At 48.9% G+C, this 18,843-nt stretch overlaps 1 protein-coding gene across 2 annotated transcripts in view; it reads right to left on the minus strand.

The window, feature by feature from the left end:
• Window positions 1-1,130: 1,130 nt before the first annotated feature.
• The window catches only part of LOC135531186 (voltage-dependent calcium channel gamma-1 subunit-like), a 44,130-nt gene continuing 26,417 nt past the window's right edge, over window positions 1,131-18,843 (minus strand). For both annotated transcript variants that reach the window (XM_064959299.1, XM_064959298.1), the window contains 3 exons: window positions 4,583-4,657; window positions 1,701-1,838; window positions 1,131-1,488 (listed from right to left, as the gene is read on the minus strand). In XM_064959299.1, the coding sequence (XP_064815371.1) occupies window positions 1,244-1,488; window positions 1,701-1,838; window positions 4,583-4,657 (458 nt within the window). In that variant the 3' untranslated portion in view covers window positions 1,131-1,243. The remainder of the gene's footprint in view (window positions 1,489-1,700; window positions 1,839-4,582; window positions 4,658-18,843) is intronic.

An 18,843-nucleotide genomic window follows, 5' to 3' on the forward strand; every position in this document is an offset into this window, starting at 1 on the left:
AATCTGTCATAACAACAGAGTTTAGGCAGTTCGTAAATTCATAAATTATTCTGCGCTGTTCGCGACACACTGCGCGAGTGTTCTGAAATCGAAGTAAGTTGCCATGGTGAATGTACTAACGCACCCTATATCAGGGCAGTCCTCAAGTGTCACAGTGTCTGTTGCTTAGTAACAGATGATATGGACCAGGAGAGCGGACACTCTCTGCAATCAATGACAGAAATGTATCAGTTAAGGACCAAAGAAAGGAAAATCTGTGGCCCTCGAGGACTGCTCAGAGATCCTGCCTTACATCTTGATCTGTACACTTAAAACTAAGCAGTGTAGTGCAGTGTTTCCCCTTCTACTATTACTTAGGTGGGGTGCCCCACTCTCATTCATCTGTATCCTTAACTCTGTTGCCCCCACCACCAGCCTCAATTTAGTTTATCTTCAGTTGGATTCTATAAAAACATGTATGGTTTTGGCAGCCTTTGTTGAAGATTCCCCTGGTCTAGACTAGTCTGGTCTGTTCTAGTGGAGTCTACTACTAGTCTAAGGGCTCCATGGAGTCTGGCTCTGCGTCCATACAGGTCTCCCAGGGGTTGATCTGGGCAGGTCTAATCTGATCTACTACTACTACTAGTCTAAGGGCTCCATGGAGTCTGGCTCTGTGTCCATACAGGTCTCCCAGGGGTTGATCTGGGCAGGTCTAATCTGATCTACTACTACTACTAGTCTAAGGGCTCCATGGAGTCTGGCTCTGTGTCCATACAGGTCTCCCAGGGGTTGATCTGGGCAGGTCTAATCTGATCTACTACTACTACTAGTCTAAGGGCTCCATGGAGTCTGGCTCTGTGTCCATACAGGTCTCCCAGGGGTTGATCTGGGCAGGTCTAATCTGATCTACTACTCGTCTAAGGGCTCCATGGAGTCTGGCTCTGCGTCCATACAGGTCTGCCAGGGGTTGATCTGGGCAGGTCTAATCTGATCTACTACTACTACTAGTCTAAGGGCTCCATGGAGTCTGGCTCTGTGTCCATACAGGTCTCCCAGGGGTTGATCTGGGCAGGTCTAATCTGATCTGGACTACTACAGGTCTAAGGGCTCCATGGAGTCTGGCTCTGCGTCCATACAGGTCTCCCAGGGGTTGATCTGGGCAGGTCTAATCTGATCTACTACTCGTCTAAGGGCTCCATGGAGTCTGGCTCTGCGTCCATACAGGTCTCCCAGGGGTTGATCTGGGCAGGTCTAATCTGATCTACTACTCGTCTAAGGGCTCCATGGAGTCTGGCTCTGCGTCCATACAGGTCTCCCAGGGGTTGCGTGGCATCTGAGGCATGGAGATGATCAACAGGCTGAGACCACTGAAGACCAGGAGGACGAAGGAGGTGCAGGCACATTCAAATGACCAGGAGTAGTAGTACTGTTCCCAGACGGTCTCCTCGCTGTCAATCATCCGCTTGGTGGAGTTCCGCATCACCTCAACAGAGATGATGATGCAGAGACCTAGAGGGAGAAGGGGTACAGGTGAGGATGGATGGATGGGCAGACGGACGGACGGATGGAGAGACAGAAAGGTAAAACTAATTAACAAACTAACAAACAAATGAACAAATAGCTGATGAACCTGGATGGACAGGCAGAAACATGTACAATGTTCTTTGTAGTCATGCCTGATGTATGACGTGAATATCTCAGTCAAAGTAGATGTGTCTGACCTGCGAAGGCAAAGAACATCCCAGCAGGCCTCAGCAGGTAGTCCCTCCCCTTCCCGAAGGAGCACACGACACACAGCAACCCCAGGGTCATGAAGGCCAGGCTGAACACAGCAATGGCCGCTGCTGAGAGGTTGTACTCTGAGAGAGAGAGAGAGAGAGAGAGAGAGAGAGAGAGAGAGAGAGAGAGAGAGAGAGAGAGATGGAAAACTGGATTTTTTTTAAATCTTTTTTTAAATCTTTCCATCTTGATTTCCAACAGAAAATCATTCAGTTCTTACTGTAACCCATCTCCCATTCTAAGGCATTGGAACTCCCACTAACCCACCCCCCTCCACTTAACCTTAATCAGCATGAAGAGAATACAGCAGAGTGCCCTCTTGAACAATGTCTTCGTTAACCATCACTGGCTATATAGTTAGCCTGGTTGAACCAGCAGACTGAATGGTGCGATCCCCACTGTTTCACTGAGCTCAGCATTCAGTCTGGTTTAACCATGCTACAATACACTAAAACCGTCTATTAGCACTGCTTCTAGGGGAGGAGTGATGAAGAAAGAAGCCTTGTCTCCAGGTGACTCATCCAACTCTCCTCTCTAACCCTCCAGGCCCATTGTACAGATTACGACAAGCCAGGGCTCACTTTCCCGTCGTAACGCCCTGACTGAGCAGCAGGAGAACATGGAGCGTGAAATAAACGTTATCGTTCCACTCAAGTAGCTACTTTTGTCATGGCTTGGCTGTGGAGAGACACAGAGGGAGACATACAATCTGTGTCTACATGCGTGTGACCTCAGACGTTACGGTGGGCTGCCTCTGCCTGTGATACCGACCTGCTAGGGATTATTATGGATGCGTCCCAAATGGCACCCTATTTCTTATAGACAGTAGTGCACTACTTTTGACTAGAGTCTGTAGAGGTATTTGGGACATAGGCACAGCCAATAGGTCCACAAGTGTAACGTCTGCTTCCAACTCACACTCTCAAACACATAGATCCCCTGAATGCAGCTCACTCTCCAGATCCCAATCACCTGGATTCTGATCATCTGTTCACACACCTGTATGTCATTATCACACACTATTTAGTTCAGTTATTTGCACCCAATCATTGTGAGGTATTGTTTGTTTTGTGACACACTTCTATATGGCGCTCTGGTTTCCCCGTAATGTACTCCTCCTGTGTATGATAGTGTTGCCTGCCTCACTAACGGAGCCTTTTGCCTATTCCCTACCTGTACTTTAGCCTATCGGATTTCCTGTTGACAACTGTTGCGTAATCTCCCGGATGACGTTACTAGCCTTTTCTCTGCCAGTACTGTTGCCTTTTTGAACCCCCTGTGTATGACCTGCCTGCCCCTGGACCCAGCTACCTGCCTCCTCCTGTGTATGACCTGCCTGCCCCTGCCCCTGGGCCCAGCTACCTGCCTCCTCCTGTGTATGACCTGCCTGCCCCTGGACCCAGCTACCTGCCTCCTCCTGTGTATGACCTGCCTGCCCCTGGACCCAGCTACCTGCCTCCTCCTGTGTATGACCTGCCTGCCCCTGCCCCTGGGCCCAGCTACCTGCCTCCTCCTGTGTATGACCTGCCTGCCCCTGGACCCAGCTACCTGCCTCCTCCTGTGTATGACCTGCCTGCCCCTGGACCCAGCTACCTGCCTCCTCCTGTGTATGACCTGCCTGCCCCTGCCCCTGGGCCCAGCTACCTGCCTCCTCCTGTGTATGACCTGCCTGCCCCTGGACCCAGCTACCTGCCTCCTCCTGTGTATGACCTGCCTGCCCCTGGACCCAGCTACCTGCCTCCTCCTGTGTATGACCTTCTGCCTGCCCCTGGACCCAGCTACCTGCCTCCTCCTGTGTATGACCTTCTGCCTGTCCCTGGACCCAGCTACCTGCCTCCTCCTGTGTATGACCTGCCTGCCCCTGGACCCAGCTACCTGCCTCCTCCTGTGTATGACCTGCCTGCCCCTGGACCCAGCTACCTGCCTCCTCCTGTGGTCCTTCACAATAAACACCTGCTGCGCCCTGCGCTTAAAACCAGCTCTCTGTCTCCCATCGTGTTCATTACAATAAGGACACACGTAGTTAAAACATGTTTCATTACAACTGGGTTCTAGCTCCTGTACTAATATCACCAGTCAACTCCATAACACTCAAAAGTTACTTCACCTTCAACCAGTAAATCCTGCTGATGGCTAGCCATGCTAGCTTTCTACCTGTCTGTCTTAATGAGTGTTGTCACGCTTACAGCATACTCTGCACACAGCAATTTATATTTGTAAGGAATCTGCAGTAGTCTCCTAGAATAGCATCTGTTTTGAGTAGAGCATTGTGAGATGCGGAAAGATCTCGTTTTTTTCCCCTGACGCGGGGATAATAACTAATAGCGTGTGTGTGTGTGTGTGTGTGTGTGTGTGTGTGTGTGTGTGTGTGTGTGTGTGTGTGTGTGTGTGTGTGTGTGTGTGTGTGTGTGAGAGAAAGGGAAAGGGAAAGGGAGAGAGAAAGTGTTCGCCAATCACAGAGGGTACCATTCATGTCTGTGTTTTGACTGAATGTGTTTTATTGTCATGCTGAGAGCCCAATGAGCATTCCCATAGACACATAGTATACATCTCATTCCTGTTCACCATGCCTCCCCCTCAACAGCATAGGCCTCTCATTGCTTGAAAACAAGGATTAACAGTTCTGATATTTAAGGAAATGCACCATATTTGATGGAATTGTACTCATGTATTACTCAATTTACAACTCAAAACTGAAGTTATAAATTGTTTAAAATCGCCACCGAGAATTTCACACTGGTGAATCTGACCGAATGTATTTGAAAAAAAGTTGCACTGTGGCTCATTCACCAGAAGCCTGTAACGAAGGAGAAAGAGAACTCACCTTTCTGAGTTTTGGCTTCGAACCCTTTGGCCTCTTCTTCCTTAGTGAAGTGTTTGAAGTAGGAGCAGTTCTTGGCTGCGGAGGGAAAGAGATGAAAACATGTATTGAAGTGGGTCCAGGTGCATGATGGCTCTGGGTTGTAATCAGCCTCCCAATGCTCCAGCACTACCAATGAGCCTGGCAGCCATTTTATTTTTTCAAAGACCACTTCCGTGGTTGCCGTCGCACCGTGGGGTCTTCTAGGCAGAGAGATCTATAAATGTTGAAATTCATTTTGTTATTTTTTGTGTTTTTTGTGTCATTATTAAAATCCATTTGGGGGGTTTGACTTCTCTGGGGGTTGATCACTTACATCTCGTGGTCTTGACTCTCAGAGTTGAAGAATTAGGATGAAAAGTCTATATTTTTGGCTTATAGCTGGCTGTTTGGATTTAAATTGTTATTGTTTCATGTGTCAGGAGGAATAACAACAAGTACAGCATGCTGTGTCCCGAGATGGCAGAATAGTTTGGATCATTTCCTCATTAATAAATATTACTTCAAAAACTTTGCCTAAAATCCAGTGTTTCTGTGTGAAAGTCCATAACCATGTGTGTGAGGTTTTTACTTTTGTTTCAAAGTCGATTTATTTAAGATGACCAAGAAACACTCTGTGTGGCCCTGATTCAGCCCACTGCAGTAAAAGTTTAACTGCTGCCTAGATGTGGTGGCTTTCGTGCGCTTTTCAGCAGCCATGGCATCACCCAAGTTGGGTGTTATATGTTTGGCAATGTCAGACCAGTACCTACAGAGGAGCAGGTTCTATGGAGGACCAGTACCTACAGAGGAGCGGGTCATGTGGAGGACCAGTACCTACAGAGGAGAGGGTCCTATGGAGGACCAGTACCTACAGAGGAGCGGGTCCTATGGAGGACCAGTACCTACAGAGGAGCGGGTCCTATGGAGGACCAGTACCTACAGAGGAGCGGGTCATGTGGAGGACCAGTACCTACAGAGGAGAGGGTCCTATGGAGGACCAGTACCTACAGAGGAGCGGGTCCTATGGAGGACCAGTAACTACAGAGGAGCGGGTCCTATGGAGGACCAGTACCTACAGAGGAGCGGGTCATGTGGAGGACCAGTACCTACAGAGGAGAGGGTCCTATGGAGGACCAGTACCTACAGAGGAGAGGGTCCTATGGAGGACCAGTAACTACAGAGGAGAGGGTCCTATGGAGGACCAGTACCTACAGAGGAGAGGGTCCTATGGAGGACCAGTACCTACAGAGGAGAGGGTCCTATGGAGGACCAGTACCTACAGAGGAGAGGGTCCTATGGAGGACCAGTACCTACAGAGGAGAGGGTCCTATGGAGGACCAGTACCTACAGAGGAGAGGGTCCTATGGAGGACCAGTACCTACAGAGGAGAGGGTCCTATGGAGGACCAGTACCTACAGAGGAGAGGGTCCTATGGAGGACCAGTACCTACAGAGGAGAGGGTCCTATGGAGGACCAGTACCTACAGAGGAGAGGGTCCTATGGAGGACCAGTACCTACAGAGGAGAGGGTCCTATGGAGGACCAGTACCTACAGAGGAGAGGGTCCTATGGAGGACCAGTACCTACAGAGGAGAGGGTCCTATGGTGGACCAGTACCTACAGAGGAGAGGGTCCTATGGAGGACCAGTACCTACAGAGGAGAGGGTGGAGGACCAGTACCTATGGAGTCCTATGGAGGACCAGTACCTACAGAGGAGAGGGTCCTATGGAGGACCAGTACCTACAGAGGAGAGGGTCCTATGGAGGACCAGTACCTACAGAGGAGAGGGTCCTATGGAGGACCAGTACCTACAGAGGAGAGGGTCCTATGGAGGACCAGTACCTACAGAGGAGAGGGTCCTATGGAGGACCAGTACCTACAGAGGAGAGGGTCCTATGGAGGACCAGTACCTACAGAGGAGAGGGTCCTATGGAGGACCAGTACCTACAGAGGAGAGGGTCCTATGGAGGACCAGTACCTACAGAGGAGAGGGTCCTATGGAGGACCAGTACCTACAGAGGAGAGGGTCCTATGGAGGACCAGTACCTACAGAGGAGAGGGTCCTATGGAGGACCAGTACCTACAGAGGAGAGGGTCCTATGGAGGACCAGTACCTACAGAGGAGAGGGTCCTATGGAGGACCAGTACCTACAGAGGAGAGGGTCCTATGGAGGACCAGTACCTACAGAGGAGAGGGTCCTATGGAGGACCAGTACCTACAGAGGAGAGGGTCCTATGGAGGACCAGTACCTACAGAGGAGAGGGTCCTATGGAGGACCAGTACCTACAGAGGAGAGGGTCCTATGGAGGACCAGTACCTACAGAGGAGAGGGTCCTATGGAGGACCAGTACCTACAGAGGAGAGGGTCCTATGGAGGACCAGTACCTACAGAGGAGAGGGTCCTATGGAGGACCAGTACCTGGAGGACCAGTACCTACAGAGGAGAGGGTCCTATGGAGGACCAGTACCTACAGAGGAGAGGGTCATGTGGAGGACCAGTACCTACAGAGGAGAGGGTCCTATGGAGGACCAGTACCTACAGAGGAGCGGGTCATGTGGAGGACCAGTACCTACAGAGGAGATGGTCATGTGGAGGACCAGTACCTACAGAGGAGATGGTCATGTGGAGGACCAGTACCTACAGAGGAGAGGGTCATGTGGAGGACCAGTACCTACAGAGGAGAGGGTCCTATGGAGGACCAGTACCTACAGAGGAGAGGGTCCTATGGAGGACCAGTACCTACAGAGGAGAGGGTCATGTGGAGGACCAGTACCTACAGAGGAGAGGGTCCTATGGAGGACCAGTACCTACAGAGGAGAGGGTCCTATGGAGGACCAGTACCTACAGAGGAGAGGGTCCTATGGAGGACCAGTACCTACAGAGGAGAGGGTCATGTGGAGGACCAGTACCTACAGAGGAGAGGGTCCTATGGAGGACCAGTACCTACAGAGGAGAGGGTCATGTGGAGGACCAGTACCTACAGAGGAGAGGGTCCTATGGAGGACCAGTACCTACAGAGGAGAAGGTCCTATGGAGGACCAGTACCTACAGAGGAGAGGGTCATGTGGAGGACCAGTACCTACAGAGGAGAGGGTCCTATGGAGGACCAGTACCTACAGAGGAGAGGGTCGTATGGAGGACCAGTACCTACAGAGGAGAGGGTCCTATGGAGAGGGTCCTATGGAGGACCAGTACCTACAGAGGAGAGGGTCATGTGGAGGACCAGTACCTACAGAGGAGAGGGTCATGTGGAGGACCAGTACCTACAGAGGAGAGGGTCATGTGGAGGACCAGTACCTACAGAGGAGAGGGTCCTATGGAGGACCAGTACCTACAGAGGAGAGGGTCCTATGGAGGACCAGTACCTACAGAGGAGCGGGTCATGTGGAGGACCAGTACCTACAGAGGAGATGGTCATGTGGAGGACCAGTACCTACAGAGGAGATGGTCATGTGGAGGACCAGTACCTACAGAGGAGAGGGTCCTATGGAGGACCAGTACCTACAGAGGAGAGGGTCCTATGGAGGACCAGTACCTACAGAGGAGAGGGTCCTATGGAGGACCAGTACCTACAGAGGAGAGGGTCCTATGGAGGACCAGTACCTACAGAGGAGAGGGTCCTATGGAGGACCAGTACCTACAGAGGAGAGGGTCCTATGGAGGACCAGTACCTACAGAGGAGAGGGTCCTATGGAGGACCAGTACCTACAGAGGAGAGGGTCCTATGGAGGACCAGTACCTACAGAGGAGAGGGTCCTATGGAGGACCAGTACCTACAGAGGAGAGGGTCGTATGGAGGACCAGTACCTACAGAGGAGAGGGTCCTATGGAGGACCAGTACCTACAGAGGAGAGGGTCATGTGGAGGACCAGTACCTACAGAGGAGAGGGTCATGTGGAGGACCAGTACCTACAGAGGAGAGGGTCATGTGGAGGACCAGTACCTACAGAGGAGAGGGTCCTATGGAGGACCAGTACCTACAGAGGAGAGGGTCCTATGGAGGACCAGTACCTACAGAGGAGCGGGTCATGTGGAGGACCAGTACCTACAGAGGAGATGGTCATGTGGAGGACCAGTACCTACAGAGGAGATGGTCATGTGGAGGACCAGTACCTACAGAGGAGAGGGTCCTATGGAGGACCAGTACCTACAGAGGAGAGGGTCTTATGGAGGACCAGTACCTACAGAGGAGAGGGTCCTATGGAGGACCAGTACCTACAGAGGAGAGGGTCCTATGGAGGACCAGTACCTACAGAGGAGAGGGTCCTATGGAGGACCAGTACCTACAGAGGAGAGGGTCCTATGGAGGACCAGTACCTACAGAGGAGAGGGTCCTATGGAGGACCAGTACCTACAGAGGGTCCTATGGAGGACCAGTACCTACAGAGGAGAGGGTCCTATGGAGGACCAGTACCTACAGAGGAGAGGGTCCTATGGAGGACCAGTACCTACAGAGGAGCGGGTCCTATGGAGGACCAGTACCTACAGAGGAGAGGGTCCTATGGAGGACCAGTACCTACAGAGGAGAGGGTCCTATGGTGGACCAGTACCTACAGAGGAGAGGGTCCTATGGAGGACCAGTACCTACAGAGGAGAGGGTCCTATGGAGGACCAGTACCTACAGAGGAGAGGGTCCTATGGAGGACCAGTACCTACAGAGGGTCCTATGGAGGACCAGTACCTACAGAGGAGAGGGTCCTATGGAGGACCAGTACCTACAGAGGAGAGGGTCCTATGGAGGACCAGTACCTACAGAGGAGCGGGTCCTATGGAGGACCAGTACCTACAGAGGAGAGGGTCCTATGGAGGACCAGTACCTACAGAGGAGAGGGTCCTATGGAGGACCAGTACCTACAGAGGAGAGGGTCCTATGGAGGACCAGTACCTACAGAGGAGAGGGTCATGTGGAGGACCAGTACCTACAGAGGAGATGGTCATGTGGAGGACCAGTACCTACAGAGGAGAGGGTCCTATGGAGGACCAGTACCTACAGAGGAGAGGGTCCTATGGAGGACCAGTACCTACAGAGGAGAGGGTCCTATGGAGGACCAGTACCTACAGAGGAGAGGGTCCTATGGAGGACCAGTACCTACAGAGGAGAGGGTCCTATGGAGGACCAGTACCTACAGAGGAGAGGGTCCTATGGAGGACCAGTACCTACAGAGGAGAGGGTCCTATGGAGGACCAGTACCTACAGAGGAGAGGGTCCTATGGAGGACCAGTACCTACAGAGGAGAGGGTCCTATGGAGGACCAGTACCTACAGAGGAGAGGGTCCTATGGAGGACCAGTACCTACAGAGGAGAGGGTCGTATGGAGGACCTGACCGTCGGAAAAGCAGATGTGGTGCCCTGATGAAGCTCTACAGGTCTGTTTGTCAGATTGTCTTTGTTTCTCTCTGCCTGGACCATCGATGTCCCCTCCCCTGAAGGTACACTGCATTTCCAATCCAAACTGCCTCAACTCACAGCCTTTCATCACAAACCAAATATAGACATTCAATCTCCATCTCTACTATCTCAATTTAAATGTGTTGTTTTCTGTTTTGATTTTTATGCACTATGAGATTATTTTCTGAAAATTAAATAAATAATTATTTTTATTAAACCCATAGAAAATGAAAATCCAATTTGAGATCTCTTTGTCACCTCTAATTCGCATAGCCAACATTTTTTGATTATTTTGTCATACTCATGTTACTTTGATTACTTGATTACTTTGTCATTCTCATGTTTTGCTCCAGAGAAACAACCATGTATAATCTTAGATTTGAATCGCTCTGATCAAAAGATGTCTAAATTCTCTTAATCTAAGAAAGTTCGCTTTAAAAAAAAGCATACCTGTATGCATCTCCCTGCACAAAGTGATGGAGAGGTATGGTCTGTTTCCTATCTCCCTTTACAGAGATGGAGAGGTATGGTCTGTTTCCTATCTCCCTGTACAGTGATGGAGAGGTATGGTCTGTTTCCTATCTCCCTGTACAGTGATGGAGAGGTATGGTCTGTTTCCTATCTCCCTTTACAGAGATGGAGAGGTATGGTCTGTTTCCTATCTCCCTTTACAGAGATGGAGAGGTATGGTCTGTTTCCTATCTCCCTTTACAGAGATGGAGAGGTATGGTCTGTTTCCTATCTCCCTGTACAGTGATGGAGAGGTATGGTCTGTTTCCTATCTCCCTGTACAGTGATGGAGAGGTATGGTCTGTTTCCTATCTCCCTGGACAGTGATGGAGAGGTATGGTCTGTTTCCTATCTCCCTTTACAGTGATGGAGAGGTATGGTCTGTTTCCTATCTCCCTGGACAGAGTGATGGAGAGGTATGGTCTGTTTCCTATCTCCCTGGACAGTGATGGAGAGGTATGGTCTGTTTCCTATCTCCCTTTACAGTGATGGAGAGGTATGGTCTGTTTCCTATCTCCCTGGACAGTGATGGAGAGGTATGGTCTGTTTCCTATCTCCCTTTACAGTGATGGAGAGGTATGGTCTGTTTCCTATCTCCCTGTACAGTGATGGAGAGGTATGGTCTGTTTCCTATCTCCCTTTACAGAGATGGAGAGGTATGGTCTGTTTCCTATCTCCCTGCACAGTGATGGAGAGGTATGGTCTGTTTCCTATCTCCCTGTACGGAGATGGATAGGTATGGTCTGTTTCCTATCTCCCTGTACAGTGATGGAGAGGTATGGTCTGTTTCCTATCTCTCTTTACAGTGATGGAGAGGTATGGTCTGTTTCCCTGGACAGAGTGATGGAGAGGTATGGTCTGTTTCCTATCTCCCTGTACAGTGATGGAGAGGTATGGTCTGTTTCCTATCTCCCTGGACAGTGATGGAGAGGTATGGTCTGTTTCCTATCTCCCTGTACAGTGATGGAGAGGTATGGTCTGTTTCCTATCTCCCTTTACAGAGATGGAGAGGTATGGTCTGTTTCCTATCTCCCTGTACAGAGGGATGGAGAGGTATGGTCTGTTTCCCTGGACAGAGTGATGGAGAGGTATGGTCTTTTTCCCTGGACAGAGTGATGGAGAGGTATGGTCTGTTTCCCTGGACAGAGTGATGGAGAGGTATGGTCTGTATCCTATCTCTCTTTACAGTGATGGAGAGGTATGGTCTGTTTCCCTGGACAGAGTGATGGAGAGGTATGGTCTGTTTCCTATCTCCCTGTACAGTGATGGAGAGGTATGGTCTGTTTCCCTGGACAGAGTGATGGAGAGGTATGGTATGTTTCCCTGGACAGAGTGATGGAGAGGTATGGTCTGTTTCCCTGGACAGAGTGATGTAGAGGTATGGTCTGTTTCCTTGGACAGAGTGATGGAGGGGTATGGTCTGTTTCCCTGGACAGAGTGATGGAGAGGTATGGTCTGTTTCCTTGGACAGAGTGATGGAGAGGTATGGTCTGTTTCCCTGGACAGAGGGATGGAGAGGTATGGTCTGTTTCCCTGGACAGAGTGATGGAGAGGTATGGTCTGTTTCCCTGGACAGAGGGATGGAGTGGTATGGTCTGTTTCCCTGGACAGAGTGATGGAGAGATTTGGTCTGTTTCCTTGGGCAGAGTGATGGAGAGGTATGGTCTGTTTCCCTGGACAGAGTGATGGAGTGGTATGGTCTGTTTCCCTGGACAGAGTGATGGAGAGGTATGGTCTATTTCCTTGGGCAGAGTGATGGAGAGGTATGGCCTGTTTCCCTGGATAGAGTGATGGAGAGGTATGGTCTGTTTCTTTGGACAGAGTGATGGAGAGGTATGGTCTGTTTACCTGGACAGAGGGATGGAGAGGTATGGTCTGTTTCCCTGGACAGAGTGATGGAGAGGTATGGTCTGTTTCGCTGGACAGAGTGATGGGAGGTATGGTCTGTTTACCTGGACAGAGGGATGGAGAGGTATGGTCTGTTTCCCTGGACAGAGTGATGGAGAGGTATGGTCTGTTTCGCTGGACAGAGGGATGGAGAGGTGTGGTCTGTTTCCCTGCACAAAGTGATGGAGAGGTATGGTCTGTTTCCTATCTCCCTTTACAGAGATGGAGAGGTATGGTCTGTTTCCTATCTCCCTGTACAGTGATGGAGAGGTATGGTCTGTTTCCTATCTCCCTTTACAGTGATGGAGAGGTATGGTCTGTTTCCTATCTCCCTTTACAGAGATGGAGAGGTATGGTCTGTTTCCTATCTCCCTGTACAGTGATGGAGAGGTATGGTCTGTTTCCTATCTCCCTGTACAGTGATGGAGAGGTATGGTCTGTTTCCTATCTCCCTGGACAGTGATGGAGAGGTATGGTCTGTTTCCTATCTCCCTGTACAGTGATGGAGAGGTATGGTCTGTTTCCTATCTCCCTTTACAGAGATGGAGAGGTATGGTCTGTTTCCTATCTCCCTGTACAGAGTGATGGAGAGGTATGGTCTGTTTCCCTGGACAGAGTGATGGAGAGGTATGGTCTTTTTCCCTGGACAGAGTGATGGAGAGGTATGGTCTGTTTCCCTGGACAGAGTGATGGAGAGGTATGGTCTGTTTCCTATCTCCCTTTACAGTGATGGAGAGGTATGGTATGTTTCCCTGGACAGAGTGATGGAGAGGTATGGTATGTTTCCCTGGACAGAGTGATGGAGAGGTATGGTCTGTTTCCCTGGACAGAGTGATGGAGAGGTATGGTCTGTTTCCTATCTCCCTGTACAGTGATGGAGAGGTATGGTCTGTTTCCTATCTCCCTGTACAGTGATGGAGAGGTATGGTCTGTTTCCTATCTCCCTGTACAGTGATGGAGAGGTATGGTCTGTTTCCTATCTCCTGTACAGTGATGGAGAGGTATGGTCTGTTTCCTATCTCCCTTTACAGAGATGGAGAGGTATGGTCTGTTTCCTATCTCCTGTACAGTGATGGAGAGGTAATGTCTGTTTCCTATCTCCCTTTACAGTGATGGAGAGGTATGGTCTGTTTCCCTGGACAGAGTGATGGAGAGGTATGGTATGTTTCCCTGGACAGAGTGATGGAGAGGTGTGGTATGTTTCCCTGGACAGAGTGATGGAGAGGTATGGTATGTTTCCCTGGACAGAGTGATGGAGAGGTATGGTATGTTTCCCTGGACAGAGTGATGGAGAGGTATGGTATGTTTCCCTGGACAGAGTGATGGAGAGGTGTGGTATGTTTCCCTGGACAGAGTGATGGAGAGGTATGGTCTGTTTCCCTGGACAGAGTGATGGAGAGGTATGGTATGTTTCCCTGGACAGAGTGATGGAGAGGTATGGTATGTTTCCCTGGAACGAGTGATGGAGAGGTATGGTCTGTTTCCCTGGACAGAGTGATGGAGAGGTATGGTCTGTTTCCTATCTCCCTTTACAGTGATGGAGAGGTATGGTCTGTTTCCCTGGACAGAGTGATGGAGAGGTATGGTATGTTTCCCTGGACAGAATGATGGAGAGGTATGGTCTGTTTCCATGGACAGAGTGATGGAGAGGTATGGTCTGTTTCTCTGGACAGAGTGATGGAGAGATTTGGTCTGTTTCCTTGGGCAGAGTGATGGAGAGGTATGGTCTGTTTCCATGGACAGAGTGATGGAGAGGTATGGTCTGTTTCCCTGGACAGAGTGATGGAGAGGTATGGTCTGTTTCCCTGGACAGAGTGATGGAGAGGTATGGTCTGTTTCCCTGGACAGAGTGATGGAGAGGTATGGTCTATTTCCTTGGGCAGAGTGATGGAGAGGTATGGTCTGTTTCCCTGGACAGAGTGATGGAGAGGTATGGTCTGTTTCTCTGGACAGAGTGATGGAGAGATTTGGTCTGTTTCCTTGGGCAGAGTGATGGAGAGGTATGGTCTGTTTCCATGGACAGAGTGATGGAGAGGTATGGTCTGTTTCCCTGGACAGAGTGATGGAGAGGTATGGTCTGTTTCCCTGGACAGAGTGATGGAGAGGTATGGTCTGTTTCCCTGGACAGAGTGATGGAGAGGTATGGTCTATTTCCTTGGGCAGAGTGATGGAGAGGTATGGTCTGTTTCCCTGGACAGAGTGATGGAGAGGTATGGTCTGTTTCCCTGGACAGAGTGATGGAGAGGTATGGTCTGTTTCCCTGGACAGAGGGATGGAGAGGTGTGGTCTGTTTCCTTGGACAGAGGGATGGAGAGGTATGGTCTGTTTCCCTGGACAGAGGGATGGAGAGGTGTGGTCTGTTTCCTTGGACAGAGGGATGGAGAGGTATGGTCTGTTTCCCTGCACAGAGTGATGGAGCGGTTTGCATGTATAGACCAAGGAGACCCCTCTTCCTCTCTCCCTCTATTCCCTCTACTCTTCTTCCCTCCTCTTCCACTCTACCTATCTCCCTCTCTTGCTCCCTCCCTTTCCCCTATCCTCTGCTCCCATGTTTGTTCCCCAGGATGGAAACTAACTAAAGACGTAGCTTAGCAACTAGCTGCTCTGTTTTTTTGCTGGTGTGTTTTTTCAAGTAAAGGCCCTTGGAATGGGACAGGAAGGGGAGGTGGCAGTGGAGAGGATGGGGAGGTGAGAGCATGCCCAAGCTTTCATGCCTGAATATCAGCTCCATTTGGCTGGACTATTTCCATCAGAGAGGTGATTGTACTGTATATGTGCCTGTGTCAATGCAGGCTGGAAGAGAAGACTTGTGGTAAGAGATACTTGGTATGACACTTAAACAGAGGATATACTGTGGTTCTGCTTTATCTTGGCAGAACCACTGCTTTTATCCAGGAGACTGCATGTAGCACTTTAATCCAGATAGATATCATACTGTACAAGCAGCTGAATGTTGTCTCTTTAACCAGCTAGATGTCATATTGTACAAGCAGCTGAATGTTGTCTCTTTAACCAGCTAGATGTCATATTGTACAAGCAGCTGAATGTTGTCTCTTTAACCCAGCTAGATATCATACTGTACAAGCAGCTGAATGTTGTCTCTTTAACCAGCTAGATGTCATATTGTACAAGCAGCTGAATGTTGTCTCTTTAACCAGCTAGATGTCATATTGTACAAGCAGCTGAATGTTGTCTCTTTAACCCAGCTAGATATCATACTGTACAAGCAGCTGAATGTTGTCTCTTTAACCAGCTAGATATCATATTGTACAAGCAGCTGAATGTTGTCTCTTTAACCAGCTAGATATCATATTGTACAAGCAGCTGAATGTTGTCTCTTTAACCAGCTAGATATCATATTGTACAAGCAGCTGAATGTTGTCTCTTTAACCAGCTAGATATCATATTGTACACACAGCTGAATGTTGTCTCTTTATTCTTGATACTACCCATCCCGGATCCGGGATTGTGAATACAGCCTCAGGCTCATTAGCATAACGCAACGTTAACAATTTCTGAAAATCGCAAATGAAATGAAAATAATATGCCTGTTCTCAAGCTTAGCCTTTTCTTAACAACACTGTCATCTCAGATTTTCAAAATATGCTTTTGAACCATAGCAAATCAAGCATTTGTGTAAGAGTATTGCAAGCTAGCTTAGCATTTTGCGTAGTATTTAGCACGCAACATTTTCACAAAAACCAGATAACCAAATAAATAAAATCATTTACCTTTGAAGAACTTCAGATGTTTTCAATGAGGAGACTCTCAGTTACATAGCAAATGTTCAGTTTTTCCTGAAAGAATCTTTGTGTAGGAGAAATCGCTCCGTTTTGTACATCACATTTGGCTACCGAAACGAACCAAAAATTCAGTCACCAAAACGTCAAACTTTTTCCGAATTAACTCCATAATATTGACCGAAACATGGCAAACGTTGTTTAGAATCAATCCTCAAGGTGTTTTTTCACATATCTCTTCATTGATATGCCGTTCGTGGAAGCCTGCTTTCCCCTCAGAATCCCATGGAAAAATACCAGCAGCTGAAAATGACGCACCAATTTCGACGGAGGACACCGGGCGGACACCTGGAAAATGTAGTCTCTTATGGTCAATCTTCCAATGATATGCCTACAAATACATCACAATGCTGCAGACACCTTGGGGAAACGATATATAGGGCAGGCGCATTCACAGCCATATAAGGAGACAATGGAAAACAGAGCCTCAAAAATTCTGCTCATTTCCTGGTTGCCGTTTCATCTTGGTTTTGCCTGTAGCACCTGTTCTAGGGCACTCACAGACAATATCTTTGCAGTTCTGGAGAATTCAGTGTTTTCTTTCCAAAGCTATCAATTATATGCATAGTCGAGCATCTTTTTGTGACAAAATATCTTGTTTAAAACGGGAACGTGTTTCATCCAAAAATGAAATAGCGCCCCCAGAGTTTCAAGAGGTTTTTAACCCAGCTAGATATCATATTGTACAAGCAGCTGAATGTTGCTCTTTAACCAGCTAGATATCATATTGTACAGACAGCTGAATGTTGTCTCTTTAACCACCCAGATAGAGATCATATTGTACAAGCAGCTGAATGTTGTCTCTTTAACACAGATAGAGATCATATTGTACAAGCAGCTGAATGTTGTCTCTTTAACCCAGATAGATATCATACTGTACACACAGCTGAATGTTGTCTCTTTAACCCAGATAGATATCATACTGTACACACAGCTGAATGTTGTCTCTTTAACCCAGATAGATATCATACTGTACACACAGCTGAATGTTAGCCTGTTCTCAGACCTGTTGGTGCTGTAAAGCCAACTATTGTGGACACTGTGGTACAGGAGCACAAACAGGTATGGGATCAGGCTAAATGTATACCTCTCCTGGGACTGGAACTAGGAGAATGACTAAACATACACAACTGTTTAAAGTAGAGAAGGTAAAGAAAGGCAGTTTCATCAGGCTATAGAGCCCTCAAACTCACCTCTGAACCTGGAAGCCAGTTCCGCTGTTTTTTTAAATTGTTGCTCTCCAATCAGGGACTGATTTAGACCTGGTAAACCAGGTGTGTGCAATTACTTATCAGGTAGTACAGAAAACCAGCAGGCTCCGGTTCTTGTAAGGTAAGTGATGAATAGCCCTGCCTTAGAGGCACCCTTGCTTTGTGTTGCCAACCACTGAGAGAGATACTCTTTGCCAATACAACAGCACTCAACACATATACTGTACATAGGCTGTGAAGACTCACATGCTGCTGATATGTGAGATTCTGGGGATAATATTTGGGGCCGTATCATTGACCTTGTGGTTAATAAGGGAACTTCATTCCAGTGAAGTAGGCAATTAGGAGGTGGTCTCGCCTGTCAGTTTCGATTTTCATTCCTCCATTAGACCTCATCCTCTTCTTTCTCTATCCTCCCTATTCATCTTCCTCTGTTTCCTCTACACCCTTCTCCAGGCTGTATCATAACCGGCCCGTGATTGGGAGTCCCATAGGGCGGCACACAATTGGCCCAGCCTCGTCCAGGTTTGGCCGGGGTAGGCCGTCATTGTAAATAAGAATTTGTTCTGAACTGACTTGCCTCGTTAAATAAAGGTTTAAAAAATATAGTCCTTCTTCTCCTCCCCCTCCTATCCTCCCGATATTCCTCTTCATCTCCCTCTTCCCCCTCCTTCCCGCATCCTTCCTTCTTCTCCTCCCCTCCTATCCTCCCGATATTCCTCTTCATCTCCCTCTTCCCCCTCCTTCCCGCATCCTTCCTTCTTCTCCTCCCCCTCCTATCCTCCCGATATTCCTCTTCATCTCCCTCTTCCCCCTCCTTCCCGCATCCTTCCTTCTTCTCCTCCCCTCCTATCCTCCCGATATTCCTCTTCATCTCCCTCTTCCCCCTCCTTCCCGCATCCTTCCTTCTTCTCCTCCCCTCCTATCCTCCCGATATTCCTCTTCATCTCCCTCTTCCCCCTCCTTCCCGCATCCTTCCTTCTTCTCCTCCCCTCCTATCCTCCCGATATTCCTCTTCATCTCCCTCTTCCCCCTCCTTCCCGCATCCTTCCTTCTTCTCCTCCCCCTCCTATCCTCCCGATATTCCTCTTCATCTCCCTCTTCCCCCTCCTTCCCGCATCCATCCTTCTTCTTTCTTTCCTCTCCTCCTCATCCATCTTCTTCCTTCCTCCTCTTCACTCATCCTTAACCCTCTTCACTCATACTACATCCTCTTCCTTTCCCTCAGCCTCTCTCGACAATGGATGTGGGGTCCTAGACATGAGGTAATGGTCTTCAAAATGAATGAACTTTTAACAGGAGGTTTACTTGTGTTTTCTACTCTTTCCAATCAAAGTGGAAAGAAGTCCACTACCTTTCTGCCCTCAATTTAACCCCTGTAAATGGCTTGCTTCTGGTAGCAGTGCTTAAGGGGAGATGGCATTGTCAACAGGAGAACAGTGGC

The sequence above is a fragment of the Oncorhynchus masou genome, unplaced genomic scaffold, assembly GCF_036934945.1.
Source record: "Oncorhynchus masou masou isolate Uvic2021 unplaced genomic scaffold, UVic_Omas_1.1 unplaced_scaffold_1543, whole genome shotgun sequence".
Lineage (NCBI taxonomy): Eukaryota > Metazoa > Chordata > Actinopteri > Salmoniformes > Salmonidae > Oncorhynchus > Oncorhynchus masou.